Here is a 16762-nt window from a genome sequence, read left to right as displayed (position 1 = left end):
GTCACTTCTCTTCACAAAGCATATCCACTTGCATGGTAATTTCATTTCTGGAACTGTCCCCGAACTGTGCACACCGAAGAGGAAGAGGTGGCTGCACGCTGGATCTTCCCTGCAAGAGCTACCCTGGGCGATGAAGCGGCTCGGAACTGAGCGGCTGAGGGCTGCACTTGTCTTGTTGCTGCTGCCTTGAAGTTGGATGCTAAGAGCGGGGGGTTATATAGGAGGAGTGGGCAGTCTGCCCCAGGTAGCCGGCCAGATCTGGCCATGGTCGGCCAGCCAAAATTGGTCGGCCAGCCAAAATTGGCCAACCAATTTTAGTCGGCCAGATTTTGGCCAAGGTTGGCTAGCCTTGGCCCCTCCACTAGGCCCTCATTTGGGTCCTTTCTGGCCCCTTTCTGGCCCCTGAACTGACCCTCTCACCCTACCCTCCTAACACTAACCTAGGCTGACCTAGAATTTGCTTCTTGCTTTTCACCCTTCCCATGAAGTCTGGACAAGTGCATGATGGATTGGCCTTTATATGTATATCATAAACATGCTCTTCGCGGCCCTCCCCAATGGTCTCAACAGTGAACACCTCATGTCTATTGGCCTAAAGGACCATCTCCTGTACCACCTTTGATTTCATTTCAAGTGCTGATTTCATTATTTTTGTCGCTTGTTCAGATATATTTGGCATGTATCTCATGCGTCTCCCGTCTCTGCTGCTCATCTTTGCATCTATTTTTTCCTCGTTTCCATTGTCTCCACTGCAACGCCCCGGTGTGCTGGTGACTTCTTGCTGCATCTGCAGATTAAAACCTGCAAGCATTAGTGCACTGACTTCTTCCTATGTGAGGCTTGTTCTCTAACTGGGTTCTCTAGGGGTAACCGTTGACTGACTAACTGAACCTAAGGCTAGAAGGTACTATGCAGCTCGTGCCTGACTCGTCCCCAGACTGGGGCTCACAAATAGGCCATGACATATAACAAAAAGTCCTATCTGGGTGCTAAAGTAATACACCTATGGTGAGCCAGCTTCTCACCATGCACCAGGTGCAGTGGTGCATCTGACATTCCCTCCTCCTTAGCTTGGCGGTAGGTGCATTGCTTCCAAGTAATCCTGTAGTAGCTGAGGGTACTCCTAGAAAAATACTTCGTCCAACCAGACGGCCTCATGTGTGCCCCGATCTCTAAACTTCGTATAGAATTGACGTATCTTGCAACCGGACCCATGCTTCCACTTTTGGAGTAGTATCTGCACTAGCTCCAACACTTCAGCCTGCTCAAGAACCTCGAGCTGCTCTTCTTCTTGGACTTCTGACAGGTCGGGACCGATGTATGGCTTTAACCATGAAACACGAAATGTGTTGTGCATCGTCCAAGTTGCTGGAAGTTGTAGCTTGACGCTGACGTCGTTAATCTTCCGAATGATAGGAAAAGGTCCAAAGCTGCGGAAAAACAGCTTTGGGCAGCGCTTGCCCAGTTGCTTCAACCGTTGCTTTAGTATCCGCGTGTAGAGACCCAATCCCCTTCTTTGTAATTGACGTCGCGTCGGGACTTCTTGGCTTGCCGGGTGTACGCCTCCTGGCGCTTATGACATAACTGAGGTACTGGATCTACTCTTATCCATAGGCACTTTTCTTGGCGTTCACGTACAGCGAATTCTTGCGCAATATCTGTAACACCTGCCCAACGTGCTCAAGAATACGTGCTCCAAATTTCAAAAAGAAATTATAAGGAATTTGAAACCAGCCTTCAGATGAATAAAGGGTGGTGAAACTAGCAAATACAACAACCAATAATTCAGCAAGTACACAAAAAGAGAGGCGGGGAGCTAGAGTGCTCCTGCACCAACACAAAGACATTGATTCGCCCCAAACACTAGCGCTACTTTCGGTATTTCTTTAATTAATCAGAGCATCTATGAAAGCCGATTACAATTGCAACTGAACCTTGCAAAACCACGCGCAATCCACACTACAAACTTTAGAAATCTCTACTCAACCAATCATGGCAACAAGGCATACAACTCCCACCAATTCCACAACTGTCCAGGCATCAACCGATGAACTCACAGCACAAATTGTCCACCCACAAGCTGTCCCTACATAAATCGATTGCAAACAAGGCGTGCCCTCACCCCAGAGTTGTCACTAGCAGCTGCTCTCAGCCTCACAGCTCATCTAGGCTGTCACCAAAGCTCTACCTGCTTGCACAACTCGATAATAATGCCAGACAGTGTTGGAAACACAACGGGCAACCAACCCACAAGCCAAACCAGCCCAGAAATAGCATAAACAGGTGCCCCTAGCTCTTACTCCTGCCCAGAAGCTGCACAAATTGGTGCGGCCAGCTCTCCTGCAGCCCAAACACCCACCAAACAGGTGTGCCTTGCTCCTTGCAACCCAAAAACAACACAAAATAAGTGCGCTTGGCTCTCCTACAGATCCGGAAGCTCAAAAATCAATACGCAAGTGGAGCAGCCAACCCTGGGGAGAGGAAACAGGTGGGGGATAGTGGAAAACAATGGCGGCCAGCTTCGGGGTGCTCCTCTGGAGTGGCGACCAGCCTCTCTGTCCTGAATCGTTGTCTTGACTGCCAATTTGGAGCCCCTGTGGCCAAACTGAGCTCTCGTGCCAAAATTAGTAAATGGAATTAAACCACTCTGCTGCCCGTTGTGTTCCCCATTTGGGCCTAAGAATTAACACCAAGAAATTGAATTGCACATCCACAATTTCCATGGGGCTTCTGGGAATTTTAATTCCCCGGGTCCTAGCCCACCTGCAAAGGACCACCATGCCCCCTAGTCCAAAGGTACTCATACCTAATTCCAAGAATTCAAAATTTAAAATTCACTTCAATGAAATTCACGCCTTCGTGACAGAATGGACCACAAAATCCCATGGAAAGAGCTCCGATACCAATGCAACAGGATTTGCCCTAGTTGTGGCTAATCCTAGCTATGACTGACCTAAGGACAAGGGACTAGCATTTGACCTAGTCTAGGCATTCAAATATTACCCTACTAGAGAAATAAATTGATAAGCTGGATAGGTAGTACCTTAAATGCTTGAGGCGGGATGTAAGTCATGAGCTAGACTTACCTCATGGCTTGTGAGGGGCTGCATAGGTTGTTGGAAATGTATTGGTCACCTCCCCATCTATAAGCCCCCAAATGAGGAGAGCAACAAGGGTGTAACATCGCTTAAGAGAGAGAATCTAGGCATGCACTGAATAATTTATTACTTAACTGAATATGAAAGATAATCCACAATAATCACATGAAACATTAAAGAGACGACACCAGATAAGGGGTGAAGGTGGGACCCCGCTCGAAAGCTAGTAGATATATGCAATACAACCACCTGTTAGAAGATTGGACTAGCCAAGGACAATCGGTAGTCAATCTGACACTCAGAAAGACCACAAACAATCAGACAAACTGACACAACTTTCCCACACTTTGGAGAGGTTAGGCAAGGCTGACGTTTGGCTTCATAAATACAATCAATTCCCTTTGATGAATTAGGACTTCCAGCATATCAATTCGAAGAAGATAATCTCCCCGATAGATTGGAGTCAGCAATCAGAAATTCCAGCAACCAAAGGTCCTCCAAAAGATGAGAGAGGAGAATCTGCAAAGAGAGAAACAAAGGAATCTGCTGTTGCAAGAAATTCAGACCAGCAACCAGTAAAACGATGACCAGGAGCAAGATACTTCACCAAACAACGAACCGTCTGTTGAGATTGACATCTCTAGGTGTTCTATAGGGAGTGAGGGCCTTTGATGTGTGTGTACCCGCCCAGTGAGAGAGGTCACTGTCAGTTCTTTTTCAAGGCTCGTTTCGACCTCCACAGGGCTCCTTTCGGCATGATTCCGGCACCCACGGGACAGGAGGACAGAGGGGGATAGAGGGGGGCTGGGCCAGGGATCTGGGCTGACCAACCCTGGCCAACTAGCTGGTCGGCCTAGGGCAACTGGGCCGACCCACTACTTGATCGGGCCGACCACCTACTAGGGCCCTACATAAGGGCCTTCCCCCCTCCTCATTTCTTCATCCACTCCTGCAGCTCCTCAGGTCCTCAGCTCTTGCCTGTTGCCTCCTCGCTGGCCCTACATGAGCCCCATAGCTGCCCTGCTGGCTGCCCACGCTCCCTCTGCAGATCTCCCATCCCTGCCTGCTGCTGCCCCCCTCAATTCAGCCCTCGTTCCTCCTGCTTCTCAGCCCATTTCAGCACCCCATCTTCCAGCTTCGATTGCTGCCTTGGAGTGCCCACCTTGCTGAGATTGAAAACAGCAATTCTCAGAGCTTGCCAATAGCTTCCAAGCTGGGCTGTATTCCAGGACAGCAAGCTGGACGGATCTACACCTTTGGACAGAGAGTTGACTGACACTCTTGTGGAGCACGTGGACTCTGGGATCTAGAGGTGCCAAGCATATAGTAGGAGAACCCTTTTGGTATTGTATCTGTCCAGCTTTGGGCCGACGGAAAGAGGGCACTGACATTGAGGTGGCTCTGTCAACAGTACCCGAGTCTCCGGAGTCAGAGAGATGCTGTGATTCAGAGGGGGACATTCAGGAGCGACACATGGAGGATGATGGAACAGGTAATCTAGATGTATGCTTGAGAGTTGATGTCTTGAGTATACTATACGGTTGCAGATTTAGCCAGGTGGAGGACGGGTTGAAACATACCCTTAGAGCATGTTGCTTGGTGGACTCCACGCTGTTCACTCATGATGAGGGGGGCCAGTTGAAGGATGCTACTGCTCCAGATCATAGGCAGGGACGCGACGGACGGAGGTGGTGCTTTCGGGTGCTACCAAGGGACCTGTGTACCAGAGTGGTGCTGATGCGGAACCAGATGTGGCAGAACAGGAGTTATTACCCCATCGGCATCGACAGTTTGGCATTGGGCCAAGATGGGTCGGTTAGAGGGATTGTTGGAAATGTATTGGTCACCTCCCCATCTGTAAGCCCCCAAATGAGGAGAGCAACCAGGGAGGTAGACCAGGAGGATTAGGGCATCAGATCAGAGTGCAAACAGACTGGGAAACAGGCCAGGAGACATCCCAGAAAGGAGGCACAGGATAGCCAGAACCAGGCCAAGAAAGAAGCCACAGGAAGGGCCAGGACAAAGTTGGTCGGCCAACTGTGGAGACAGTCGGCCAGTTGGGGGCTGGAGGTCAGCCATATTTGGCTGGAGGCAGTCGGCCAGATCTGGCTGGAGGCAGTCGGCCAAACCTGGAGAGGTGGCCGACTAGATCTAGCCGACCACCTACTGGGGCAGCCAGTGCCCTATATAAGGAGACCCCCTGGGGGTTATTTTGGCATGCAGTCTTCAGCAATTCTGGGCTGACTTCAAGAGCAGCTTTGACACCTATCTGGGGCAGATATGGAGTGCACTTCTGGGCTGAGACAGCAGCATGTTTTGGGGCAGATCTGAGGCAGATCTGGAAGCAAAAAGGAGCTGCATTACCAGCACCATCTGGGCCTACTTTGGGAGGCGACTTGGGGGCTGTTTGGGCAGCAGACTTAGCTTGCCAGTAGCTTCCAAGCTGGGCTGTATTCCAGGACAGCAAGCTGGACAGATCTACACCTTTGGACAGAGAGTTTACTGACGCTCTTGTGGAGCACACGGACTCTGGGATCTAAAGGTGCCAGGCATATAGTAGGAGGACCCCTTTTGGTATTGTATCTGTCCAGCTTTGGGCCGATGGAAATACATTGTTGGTTGCTTCTATATTTGTCTTGTGCATGGTCTATTTACATGATTCTCATATTCAGTTGAACTACACATCAGTAAAGAAGTTTGAATGTCCCCACCCACCACTGTGTGATTGCAAGAGCACCCACCCTAATACTTCCGCTGCAATAGACTATCTAGGTCTTCTTCTTCTTTTCCAACATAGGTTACATCCAATTTGGAGAACCAGCCAAAGCAATAGCTCGGCCAAGTATCCATTATATTAATGAATGGCAAATCAACCATATTTACAAATTAGGTACAACAGGCCTTGTATAGTCCTACGGCGGCTGACTGTGTAATTACAAGTCCATATACAGGATAATTTCTTTCAGTCTCATAGACCTTTTTGGTCTTCTGAATACTTTTAATAAAATTTCTTTCTTTCTTTCTTTCTACCTTATTGAGACAAACGAACATAATACCACAGAGCATGATCACCTACCTGCATGTGGCCTCATAGGAATGCTCTAGCCTGCAGGGTCAGCAACCTTTCCAGCTGCATTCTAGCTAACACACGGTTTGGTTTGCCAGAAGTGCTGAGAAGGAGCCGGACCCCTGGGTGCAGAAGTCCAGCTACCTTGGCAGCATCTTGGGGGTCTGTCTGTCTCCAAACATCTTCAAGATTTTCGAACATATACAGACCTTGTCTACTGAGAAACTCAAAAAACTCCTGGGCCTTTGCTTTTTCCTGGCATGTTTGGGGCTGCCCATCCTGGAAAGCGAGGCAGATTTGCATTGAATTGAACAGCGAGGCACATTGAATTGAACAGAAGAAGATACGACGAAGATGAATTCACTCACCCTTCCCATGATGTGCTTCGAAATGACGCGCTCCGGTAACAGCAGCACAGCGGGGATGCAGCTTCGAATTCGGGATCACAGGCGTTGAAATGGAGACAGAGGGGACGTCGTCATTCAGGATTTTGCGCCAAATCTGGATGGAAGAAGATACGTTTAATTATTGGTGGAAAAAGCATGCTCCGATTTGCGCAGAGAATCGATTCGCAGCAATGGTGGTTCTCCCTGCGAGCATTCGCCCGCTCCGCAAACGCTTCAGAGGGAGGAAAAGAAGACGCGCCTGAAAATGATGCAACCGGCAAGCTCGCATCCGAGACGCTTTGGAGCAAACTGAAAACGATGCACCGCAAGCTTGGATCCGAGATCTCTTGTTTGCATTTTTTAATCTCAACCTTGCATTCTTTAATCTCAGCCTTGCATTCTTGTTTGCAATTTTTAATCTCAACCTTGCATTCTTGTTTGCAATTTTTAATCTCAGCCTTGCATTGTTGAACTTCATTTGCACAATACAATCTCCACATAAGAGAGGGTTCTTCATTCAAAAAATCTTAAGAGAATTATTTATGAAAATCAAACCAAAAACTCAATTTACCAGTCAATTTGTCATTATTTCCAATTAGTTTCTCAACGTCTTCGTAAACCCCTCCTACACAGGTTTACAAAAAATCTATATTAAAAAGATCATCTCTCAGATATAGACAAATCTCTACATTATTAATTATCAGTTGGACTCACTCTGACTGAGTAAGTATGCAAGTGCGCCTTTTTCTTGTAGTGAGAACAAATCTAGAAACATCTCTGCATGCAAGGATATAATTCTCGCTGCAGTTTCTGAACCATCGATCAACGACATGTCGAGTGCAACATAGCCCACCACCTATACAAATAACAATAACAAGTGGCAAGAGATAAAATGTTTAAAAAATGCAAGAGAAATACAATTTAAATCAAATGTATTACATCATCACGATGCATCAATGCATAAACTTCACAAGACTTTATAAACTTCTAAAACCAACAAGCCAAATCTCAATGCAATTATGCTCTATGGGTGCTCTATTGAGCACATAGTTGGCACACATAATTGCATCCAACCAAAACTTGTTGGGTAAAGACTTTCCCTTAAGCATGCATCTGGCCATTTCCATCAATGTCCAATTCTTCCACTCTGCAACTCCATATGGCACTATGCGCTGATGTATAATTTCTTGTGCTGCTAAAAAATCAGAAAGTTCAAGGGACGTGTACTTACCCCTTATCACTGCGCGGAGGGACAAGAGCTTATTTCCGCTCTCATTTTCAGCCATGGCAAGGACAGGCTTGAAACAAGCAAAGACATCGGACTTAGATTTGAAGGGTTAAAGCCAAGTGTGCTTGGTAAAGTCATCCACAAAGACGACAAAGTATGAGTACCCCCCAAGTGATGTTGTCTGCATTGGTCTGCGTACATCACCATGTACTAAGTGCAAGTTCCTGGATGCACTAATGGTCCCATTTTTTGGAAATGAGAACCGATGCACGTTTCCCAACAAGCAGCCCTCACAGACATGTTTGGTAAGTTTAAGCATCTGTGGAAGGTCCACCACCATATCCTTAAAATGCATATTCACCAGACTACCATAGTTGAGAGGTCCCAATATCTCATGCCATAAATGTAGTCTGAAATTACAAATTCATCTACTGCATTTGCTTCTGTAACAGGAGGGTTTGTTGCCACTTTAGCCTTGGTACGGCTTTAGGACTCAATTAGGCCATTTACACATTGGACATCTACGTAGGACACTAGGGTGTACTTGGGTCTATATGACCCCTCACTTGTACTTTCACTCTATCCATTTGCAAGTACACTCCATTGCATTCTTAACTTGTTGTCTTCCATTCATTGCATTCAACAGTAATCTATTTTTTTCCTTCAAAATGAAAATTTATTCCATTCAAAACGACAATCATACAAGAGGTAGGAGAATAAGAACTCTCTCCCTAGCCTCAACAACGGGGGTGGCCTAAAATGCCACGACATCTCGACAGGCATCAAATGAAAAAGAAATGCTAATAAGAGAAGAGTGAGAGAGAGAGAGATATGTAAGCTTACTTGTAAGACATCCCCGGTATGTTCGTTTGTACGAACTCGAGCATAGGTGGCTGCGCGCTCGAGCTGGGCAACCTTCTTCACTAGGTTGCCCCCCTGTGCAGCCACCTCTCCCACGTTCACCACATTTGAATCTCCTTCCCCAGAGGGCGTAACCTTCTGCGGTCTCGATGTAGATACTGATGTGCGCTGCTCAGGAGTCTTCATGTGCATAGGAATAACCGATGCCTCAATGCCCTATAATAACAAAACATTTATAAAGAGAAATACATTGAGAGGAATAAAATAAAACGCATGAATTAAATACATAGAAATAGACTTGTGTGTGTGTGTGTGTGTGTGTGTGTGTGAGAGAGAGAGAGAGAGAGAGAGAGACCATACCGATGAATTCGTGGTGGTTGAAGGGAGGACAAGGGTTATCTCCCCATCATCAGACCATCCATGTATGTACAAGTCTATTTCTATGTTCTCTAAACTTGAGCTTGTACTTGTTATCTGCTTCTCTTTGTTCAAAATTTGCTCAATCTCTTCATGAAAGCAATTCACTTCTTGCAAATAAACATATGTTTCTATCAGAGAAGGAACCATCTCATAGGTTAGTTCAATCAAGCCCTGCTGTAAGTATTAGAAATATTTCATGTTCTTTATGAAAAAAACTTCTGTGAAGGAAACTATACAAAAACCAGTCGTATTGTTACACAAGTTCCCTTCGTATGGAGCATAGAGGAAGAAAACATGAGATTAAGGGCTTACCTTCCAAGGCCCAATGTCAGATATGTTGGCTGCCAGGCGGCAACCCAAGGTTGTACTGGGTATGAGGGGTCCCACTCTCCCGTACCCTAGCCACGCATGCCTCCTCTAGTCTCCAAAAAGCCGGCGAGAACTGAAGGAAGAGCCAGGCGCACCACTATTTTCTGTAATTTTCTTTGTTCGATTGCTGTCCTTGATTGGGATTGTGCACGCAACCAGTTCACATAACATACTCTGAAATTTCAGGTAGAATTCCATGCACAGCTCGCATAATATCTGATCAGGCTCTGTCCAACACCGTCCTTTCAATCACGAACTGTGCGCAGGACTGTAGTGCGGCCTATTCTATTGATTGACAGCCTGGGTCAAGTTTGTTTCAGTTTGGTACAATTTCTGAATTAGGTTCTCTGTCCGATTCAGTTTAACTCAACTTCTGGGCAGCCTGTTTAGTCCTCCCAAGGGCTTTTCTTTCACATGGCCTAACCATGAAAATTAGGGTTTCTGGACAGCAATTATTCTTACAAGGAATTAACTGCCCAATTTAAAGAGGCAAGCAAGGATCCACTTTTCCATAGACTTGTGAATGCCATCCCCATGGGTTCAACGGATATTGTCAATCATGTGACTCCAACAACTCAAAAAGCACCACAGGGGCATACGTCGTGATCATTTCCGAAAGGCTCCCATGGGAGCCTGTTAAGGCTTCTAAGAAGAACATCCCAAAGAAAAGAAAAAGAGATTCTCCCAGCCCCGACCCTTCCTCAGGATCATCATCATCCCGCAGTTCCTCATCCAAGAAGAGTTCACCTTCCACTTCTCCTCGTCAAAATGTAAAAAGGCATCAAAAGGAATTCAAAGGAGGAAGGAAATCTATTTGGTTTACCACCTATGATGGAGACTACGATGAAAACGCAAAGGCTCTACAATTTATGAGTTTGAGGCTGGTGATCATGCTTTCTTCATGCAGTCTAGAGACAGAGGCGAGGTCCCACACACTTTTGCATTATGGCTCCGCAGGATATATTTCTGACCCCCGTTCCAGCTCAAGATTCGCTGCCTACTTCATCGGCAGGTTTAGCCTGGGAGGTGATCTCGGGTATTACATTGTGGTGGATCTGGTGCTCAAGATGTGCGCATGTTCTAGGAGATCGCCATAGTACAGAGGCAGATATATTGGCTACTATATGGCCAGAGATTATCTTCTCCATTAGGAGTCAGTGGGATAGATGTACCGGGTCCTCTGCAGGCAGCGCGCGAGAGATTGATCTCCTTCATGAGGACCTGGGATTGTTCTTTGTTTTTTCATTTGACGCCGCTGGGGATGTCGTGGCATTATAGACTACCCCCATGGATGTTCAATCATATTGTTGAGATTAGGGATAGAGTTCTCACTCTCCCACCCGCTGTGAACATATTACTACTTTCTTTAAAACGCAAAGGCTCTACAATTTATTCAATAGTTTGATGTAGCTTTTCAAAACGGAGATTATCAAGAAAGATCCAAGATAAAGACGTAAGCCTTCATCTTACCAACAATGCAAGTGCGTTGTGGAGCTCTCTCCTTGTTTCAGGGCAAGCCCCCACAACTTGGAAGGATTTCAAATGGTTAAACTACAAGCAATTCTTGCCCAAGTAGTTTTATGAAGACGTGCATGCAGCTTGGGAGGGATTGCGGATGACATCCTCCGATACACTGAAGTCATATAATAAGAAATTATGGACTGCTTATCTTCAAGTTTCTCCTTTCAAAGTCTCTATGAAGACTCAGTTAAGGAAATATAAAGCAGGACAACCTCCTACCATCCGATCTTTTGTCAGCACCATTCGTTGTAAAAAGTTGCAGGATGTGATGCATGTTGCGGCCACAGCCGAGAGGATGGAGGAGGATTTTGTAAAGACCGTAGCTGCCTCAAAATCAAAGGAAGGTGGTTTGTACTCAAGGAATTCCTAGATTCCGAAACGTGACTTTCAGCCAAAGAAGCCGGGGTGATTCCACCGGATGTTCGAAAAGAAACCCATGTTTACTCAAGAGCAGATCGAGGCCTTCCGAAAGGAAGTAAAGTGTTTCTGATGTGGAAAAGCAGGGCATGTGGTTGCCAGGTGCCGCGAAAAGCCCAAAGGCTCGAGGGGCAGGTCATGTGATACTCGTGACTGCAAGGTAGAACTCTCAAGTGATCTCCTCCTTCATACTCCACAAGGCAGATGTGGCACCTACCAGAACAAGATGCTTACTAAGTATACCAATGTGCCACTGTGTGATGTAATTGCACCGGGCGCATTAAATGCTATATAGTGTCGCATCATCAAGATTGAGCAAGGATGACAAAGTGCGGACTCTGGATGCTCTATGTAGCAACGACAAGGGGAGGCGTGTCATCACGGGCATTCCTGAGCGTAGGTTGCATCACCCTAACATTTGAATATATATTGTCTCCTTTGCTTTTTTAAAAATTGATTTTGGCTCCCTTAATGAACTGTTTTGCTCATGCACCATGTGTTTATCGCTTTTTTGCAGATGGGAGTTCAAGTCCTGGCTAAAGAATGAGACACTGTGGTCCCAGTTGCACGAGGCAGGACTTGAAATGTGCAGGCGATGGACTTCCTTCTACACGATCGACGTCGATGAGAGAAAGTTCTTCATATACACTCAAGAAACATAGCGCAAACACAGGGAGCGCCTCTTCATGAACGTGCTCAAAACATTCAAGGCCGATAGTGACTTGATGGGCCTAGACGAATGCGAAACTTGCATGTTGGAGACACATGTATCGGTATGTGTATCGGTATGCTGTGTTGTCGCACACTTTAAGAATATGGCGTTTTTGTGTTTCCCGATGGAGAACCAACCGTAACACGCATGTCCTTTGGAACACAATAGTTTCATGGCCGCACAACTAGCAAGGGGGCCCATCATCGAGATGCCAGGGAAGTGTTTGGAGTTGACCAAAATACATGATCCGGACCTTTGTATGTACGAAGACTTCCACCTGGAGCAACAATGGCCGGAGGAAGTGTACAAGAAGTGCCCGTTGTTCCTTGACTACCCTGAAGGGGAGCACCCACGTGAGGAGAAAACAATGTACTTAACTTACAAAACGTTGCGGGGGCACCGTAAGCCACAAACAACAATGACCGTATAAACCCTAAACCGTAAACCCTAACATTTGCATCTTCCAAGATATTACACGTATTGACAAAGTGGAGATGTATGTCACATGAAACTGAAGATAGCACTGTGGGGGAACGTGCATCTACAAGAAGCATGAGGGAGAAAAGGTCAAGATTGGGAGTTCAAAGCGAACCAATAGACCTGGACAGTCCCATACCCAAAGGTATGTGAGAAGAGTACAATTTGCACAACTAAACACGAGCTAGATTAAGAGTCACATGGACTATTTTTCTTCTTAACAAAGAAGAAGCTTTTCATAATTGGAAATGTAATGGCCTCTGCAGAGACGGTTCCCATTGTGGAAAGGCCTATGAGCCATGTGAGTGTAACACATCCTATACTTGTAGTCACACAAGTTGAAAGTAACCAAGGGGGTGGTAGAGGAGGACAAGTTGAAAGTGGAGAGCAAGATGAGGAGGAGAATGCCATCACCGCCGTGGAAGAAGGTATGCGCTTTCAACACGGACTCTACATTTGTGTTTAAGTTGTGAGTGATGTCCTTGCAAACGATGAAGGTCCGGATTTATGTTCCAGAAAGGCTTCACTCGCCAATTATGGCGCTGCATGAGCTAGTGACACATTGGGACCGTCGGCAATCGACCCTCAATTCACCAGTGCAGTCACGAATAGAACTGAATCCATCCATCCACCAATCCCAACAAGCAAGTAACATGTACCTCTGTTTGTTTATGCTTGAAAACAAGGACATTCTAATAAGGAATTCTCATCTGCGGTCGCAGCCAGAATACAAGACACTGAAGCATTACGTGGAGACCAAGATAACGAGGAGGACCAACAAGGAGATCCCGAGCCATCATAAGTATGGTTTGCATGGGAAACAATCCATGCATCTCACCATTTTGTTTTGAAGCACTGCTAACAATATGTTTCATAAACACAGCTAGAGGCGAGGATCAAGAGAGGCCGCTTCATGTTGAATACCCGACGCATACGCACGTGGGCAAATGTACCAAGCATATTTTGCCCCAATGGCGGGTCCTTACATGCGATCCATTCGAGGCAGGTGAAGCAGTAAGGGACGAGCGGGCATGCCCGGAATTCAACTGGTTATTGGAGTCCCTAGAGGAGCTGAACCACAGAAAGTGCTCTGAGGTAGATGGTCTAAGCACAGACAGTACATGCAATATTATGGTGGTTCACCTTCCTAGCGCATTGCCAGTATTTGGGCTGCAGGCTGCGGTGCCATGGTGGAACACATTCCACACGAGGGATTTCTGCAACGCATTTCATCTTGTTAATCGAGTGCTTGCAGATAATGGTGTTGTTATATTCATAGGGACACCGATATCAGTGTTTAGCCTTTTGACAAACTTCAAGGATGATGAGCGCCTGCGTGAAGCTAAAGGATGCATACAATGGAGATTACATTGTGAGCAGGCCGTACACTTGAAGACACCAATATGTGTGGGGCAGAACATAGAGGTATGCGCTCTGTTCATGAGAGGAGAATACGAAAGGGCTCATGCGTGCGCACATGCATTACAGGTTCACCCCCTTTGGATGACTTTGTGGAGGACAGTATTAGCACCACAGACTGGGTGCGCGATGGGGACAACAAGCCTGTGCGACGTATTGCTTGGCAATTATGTAGTGGCTTTGTCTTAATTCAAAACACAAGTGGTCTTGTAATTATTATTTGGTGTTGTGGTAGGTGGCATGCAAAGTGGGCGTCTGTGTTGGACGAGGTTGTTACAGACCTTCTTAGAACATGGGGACACACTCCTCGATTGCAACGCGGGCTGTGGGGATTTAGCGGAACCCACAGTGCAGGAGGGGCGTAGAGTCCTGTGTCTTGTCAAATCGCATGCTGAGGTGCTATTTGTAAGAGGAAAGGTATGGATTCAAAATTGTCAAGTGCATCAATCTTTGCTGAAATTTGATTATGTACAGTATGTTTCTCCATCTACGCAATCTAGCCCTTCTGTAAACTCATCGAGCTTGTGGTTGTGAACAGTTGCCCCCAGCTTCGAGAAAGCTAGTGATTTTTGATTTGAATGGGGTGTTGCTCCATAGGAGGCTGAAGAGTCAAGGTGCCTTGCCGGTCAAGGCATTCGAGGTAGGGTATCATTTGGTCCTACTGAGGCCTGGTGTAGCGGAGTTCCTACTCAAGGTGGGGAAGCAGTTTGATGTGGCGATCTGGAGCTCGGTACAGGAAGACAATCTGCGGGCCTCCTAAAGACAGAATGTCGCAAATCAACCAGCCACACGCCCTTCTTTGTCTTCGAGCACAGCCAAAGTAAATGTACTGCACAGGTTACAGATGCAAGAAGACCTAGGGGGCGTGCAAAGGGGAAAGGACCGATGACCAAATATGGGAAATGCTTGACCGCCATCGAGTGGCGACACTTCGACCCATCAGCAACATTGTTTGTGGATGATAGTGCAGAGAAGATGGATCAAAATACCGCAAACACGTACATAATCACCCCCACCTTTTTGGGGGATCCCATGGACACAACTCTCCTATCAAACATGTTGCCTTATCTACGAGGATTAGCAATGTATGCCGGAATAGTGCAAGATTTTGTATCCAAAAATCCCTTCCATGTACCACGCGTGGAAGAATAAATAGAATTGTAATTATCTTTGAAACTATGAATTTAACATTTTTGTACGCACCTGCAAGTACTACGATAATTGGACTTGTATCCAGTGCTTGCAAATTGCTTCAAAATGCATGTGTATTACTTGATGGTCTGCATTCATGAACAATGGAATGTAGTACACCCACATCATCTATGGGATCGTGAAAATTCAACATGCATTGTGAGAAAGAGAGAGAGAGAGAGAGAGAGAGAGAGAGAGAAAGAGAATAGAGGTTATGTTGAGAGAGAAAGCGAGAGAGAGAGAGAGAGAGAGAGAGAGAGAGAGATTATCGGTCTATGTGGTCTTGCAGATTCCATCGGATGAGTAGTGGGTCTTGGGACTTGATTCGGAGGGGGCCTTGGAATAGGCATTGTAATCCCCGTGGTTGGTATGAAATTTGGGTAAGGGATATATGGCCTGTAAACTGGGTACCTTCGGAGGTCCTCCCATGTTTTAGATATGGGCATTTGTCCCTCTGTGAAACTAGGGTACCATGATTCTTCCTCCATTGTTGCTCAAAACCAAGATAAGCCTGAGCATTAGGGTAGGGGTTTGGGTTTGTCCCCTCTTCCCTTCTCTGTGAGGCACTTGGTCGATCTGGATTCACCTCTTGACGGCTCCAAGAAGTTGGAGGTTGCCAATTTGGTCTTTGAGGTGGTGCTTCAAAAGAGAACCATGAAGGTTCCGTTCTGGTTGGATTATTAGCTCCCAAGGTGGAAGTATTCACTTCTCCTCCTTGTTTACTCCATGTTTGGATAGTGGCGGGAACTGAATCCCTACTCATCGGTTTTGTGATTGGTGGTGATGTCATGTCTCTAGGGTTCCAATTCACAGTGGTTTGCGGGTTAACCATTTTCGTTTGATCCGCTAACCCTATCCTTCCCATGAAATTCGACAAAGACCTATAGAGTCTCACCGCTGTGGATGGTGTAGGTGATTGACTTTCAACTGAGGTAGAGTTAGGGGCAATTGTGACCCTAATCTTTGCCGCGTTCTCCATGTTGCTATCAAGACTCCGTGCTTGTGTCGTCTTCTTGTCTAGGTCCTTGTACAGAAGATGAACTCCAATCAGAAGCTCCTGATCTCAAGGCCGCAAAGCTAGGCAAAAAGCTAGATATACCGTTGTTCGAAGCACTGTCACTAGGTCAAACCTCAGATCCTAAGACCTTACCATTTCTAAGTTGCAAGAGAAGTCTTCAGGCAAGATTCGAGGTACTGACACTTGGCACTGGATACGATATTCCTTGCACACTGGGCAGACTGGTATAGCAGCGCGCTGCTATAGGCTATGGCAGCACCCTGGCTAATGTGATCAAGTTTTTGGCAGTTTCAGGTTCTAATTGGTGGCACTGATGGTTCACTCTGCAAATTCAGGGTCTTCTGGAGGTACTACACCTGAGAGACAAGCACCTGGCTAAAGCAGCGCGCTGCTATAGCAGGGGTCCTGTTTGGCAAGTTTTGGTCACGTTGGCAATATGTGCGACCCTACTCTAGCTTCCCTCATTTTCTTTTAAGCTCTCTATTTACACGACCGAATCAGCAAAAATGTAATTACATAAGTTACATCATCGGGTGGGCAGTCCAAGAGTTAACAGTTGAATATGCAAAAGATAGGAA

General features: G+C 46.4%; 2 protein-coding genes and 1 long non-coding RNA gene across 12 annotated transcripts; 1 reads left to right on the top strand and 2 right to left on the bottom strand.

Moving 5' to 3' along the window:
* Nucleotides 1–2832: 2832 nt before the first annotated feature.
* Nucleotides 2833–8107, bottom strand: LOC147629552 (uncharacterized). Its single transcript, XR_015267726.1, has 3 exons — nucleotides 6534–8107; nucleotides 6175–6444; nucleotides 2833–3617 (listed from the first exon to the last, which is right to left on the bottom strand). It is a non-coding gene; the product is annotated as an uncharacterized LOC147629552 (long non-coding RNA).
* LOC147629551 (uncharacterized) lies at nucleotides 7088–10126 on the bottom strand. Its single transcript, XM_086811912.1, has 4 exons — nucleotides 9001–10126; nucleotides 8557–8856; nucleotides 7266–7407; nucleotides 7088–7176 (listed from the first exon to the last, which is right to left on the bottom strand). The coding sequence occupies exons 1-4, from the start codon at nucleotides 9205–9207 to the stop codon at nucleotides 7088–7090; spliced, it is 738 nt and encodes a 245-aa protein (XP_086668038.1). The 5' UTR covers nucleotides 9208–10126.
* LOC147629550 (uncharacterized) lies at nucleotides 10126–15151 on the top strand. Of its 10 annotated transcripts, none has more exons than XM_086811051.1 (7): nucleotides 11383–11763; nucleotides 11885–12140; nucleotides 12248–12503; nucleotides 12597–12701; nucleotides 12823–12984; nucleotides 13073–14392; nucleotides 14514–15151. In XM_086811051.1, exons 4-6 carry the CDS (start codon nucleotides 12632–12634, stop codon nucleotides 13405–13407), a joined length of 567 nt encoding a protein of 188 aa, XP_086667177.1. In that variant the 5' UTR covers nucleotides 11383–11763; nucleotides 11885–12140; nucleotides 12248–12503; nucleotides 12597–12631; the 3' UTR covers nucleotides 13408–14392; nucleotides 14514–15151. The 10 variants fall into 10 exon arrangements, 9 of the variants coding, with proteins under 9 accessions (XP_086667177.1, XP_086667178.1, XP_086667174.1 ...); XM_086811052.1 differs by having other exon boundaries at nucleotides 11383–11767; XM_086811048.1 differs by lacking the exons at nucleotides 11383–11763; nucleotides 11885–12140 and having other exon boundaries at nucleotides 12320–12701; nucleotides 13073–13358; nucleotides 13440–14097; nucleotides 14211–14392; nucleotides 14573–15151.
* Nucleotides 15152–16762: the final 1611 nt, after the last annotated feature.

Source organism: Cibotium barometz, chromosome 17, assembly GCF_041138505.1.
Source record: "Cibotium barometz isolate CiBa-2024 chromosome 17, ASM4113850v1, whole genome shotgun sequence".
Taxonomy (NCBI): Eukaryota; Viridiplantae; Streptophyta; class Polypodiopsida; order Cyatheales; family Cibotiaceae; genus Cibotium; species Cibotium barometz.
The sequence above is the reverse complement of the archived record's forward strand: the minus strand, read 5'-3'. Positions and strand labels throughout refer to the sequence as shown.

Coding starts and splice junctions, on each gene's coding strand:
- LOC147629551 (XM_086811912.1), bottom strand. CDS start 9,207: ATGGTTCCTTCTCTGATAGAAACATATGTTTATTTGCAAGAAGTGAAT. Junction 8,857..9,000: donor CAACCACCACGAATTCATCG/GTATGGTCTCTC, acceptor TTGTTATTATAG/GGCATTGAGGCATCGGTTAT. Junction 7,408..8,556: donor TTCTTTTTCATTTGATGCCT/GTCGAGATGTCG, acceptor TTATTTGTATAG/GTGGTGGGCTATGTTGCACT.
- LOC147629550 (XM_086811045.1), top strand. CDS start 13,361: ATGGTTTGCATGGGAAACAATCCATGCATCTCACCATTTTGTTTTGAA. Junction 14,098..14,210: donor GTATTAGCACCACAGACTGG/GTGCGCGATGGG, acceptor GTGTTGTGGTAG/GTGGCATGCAAAGTGGGCGT.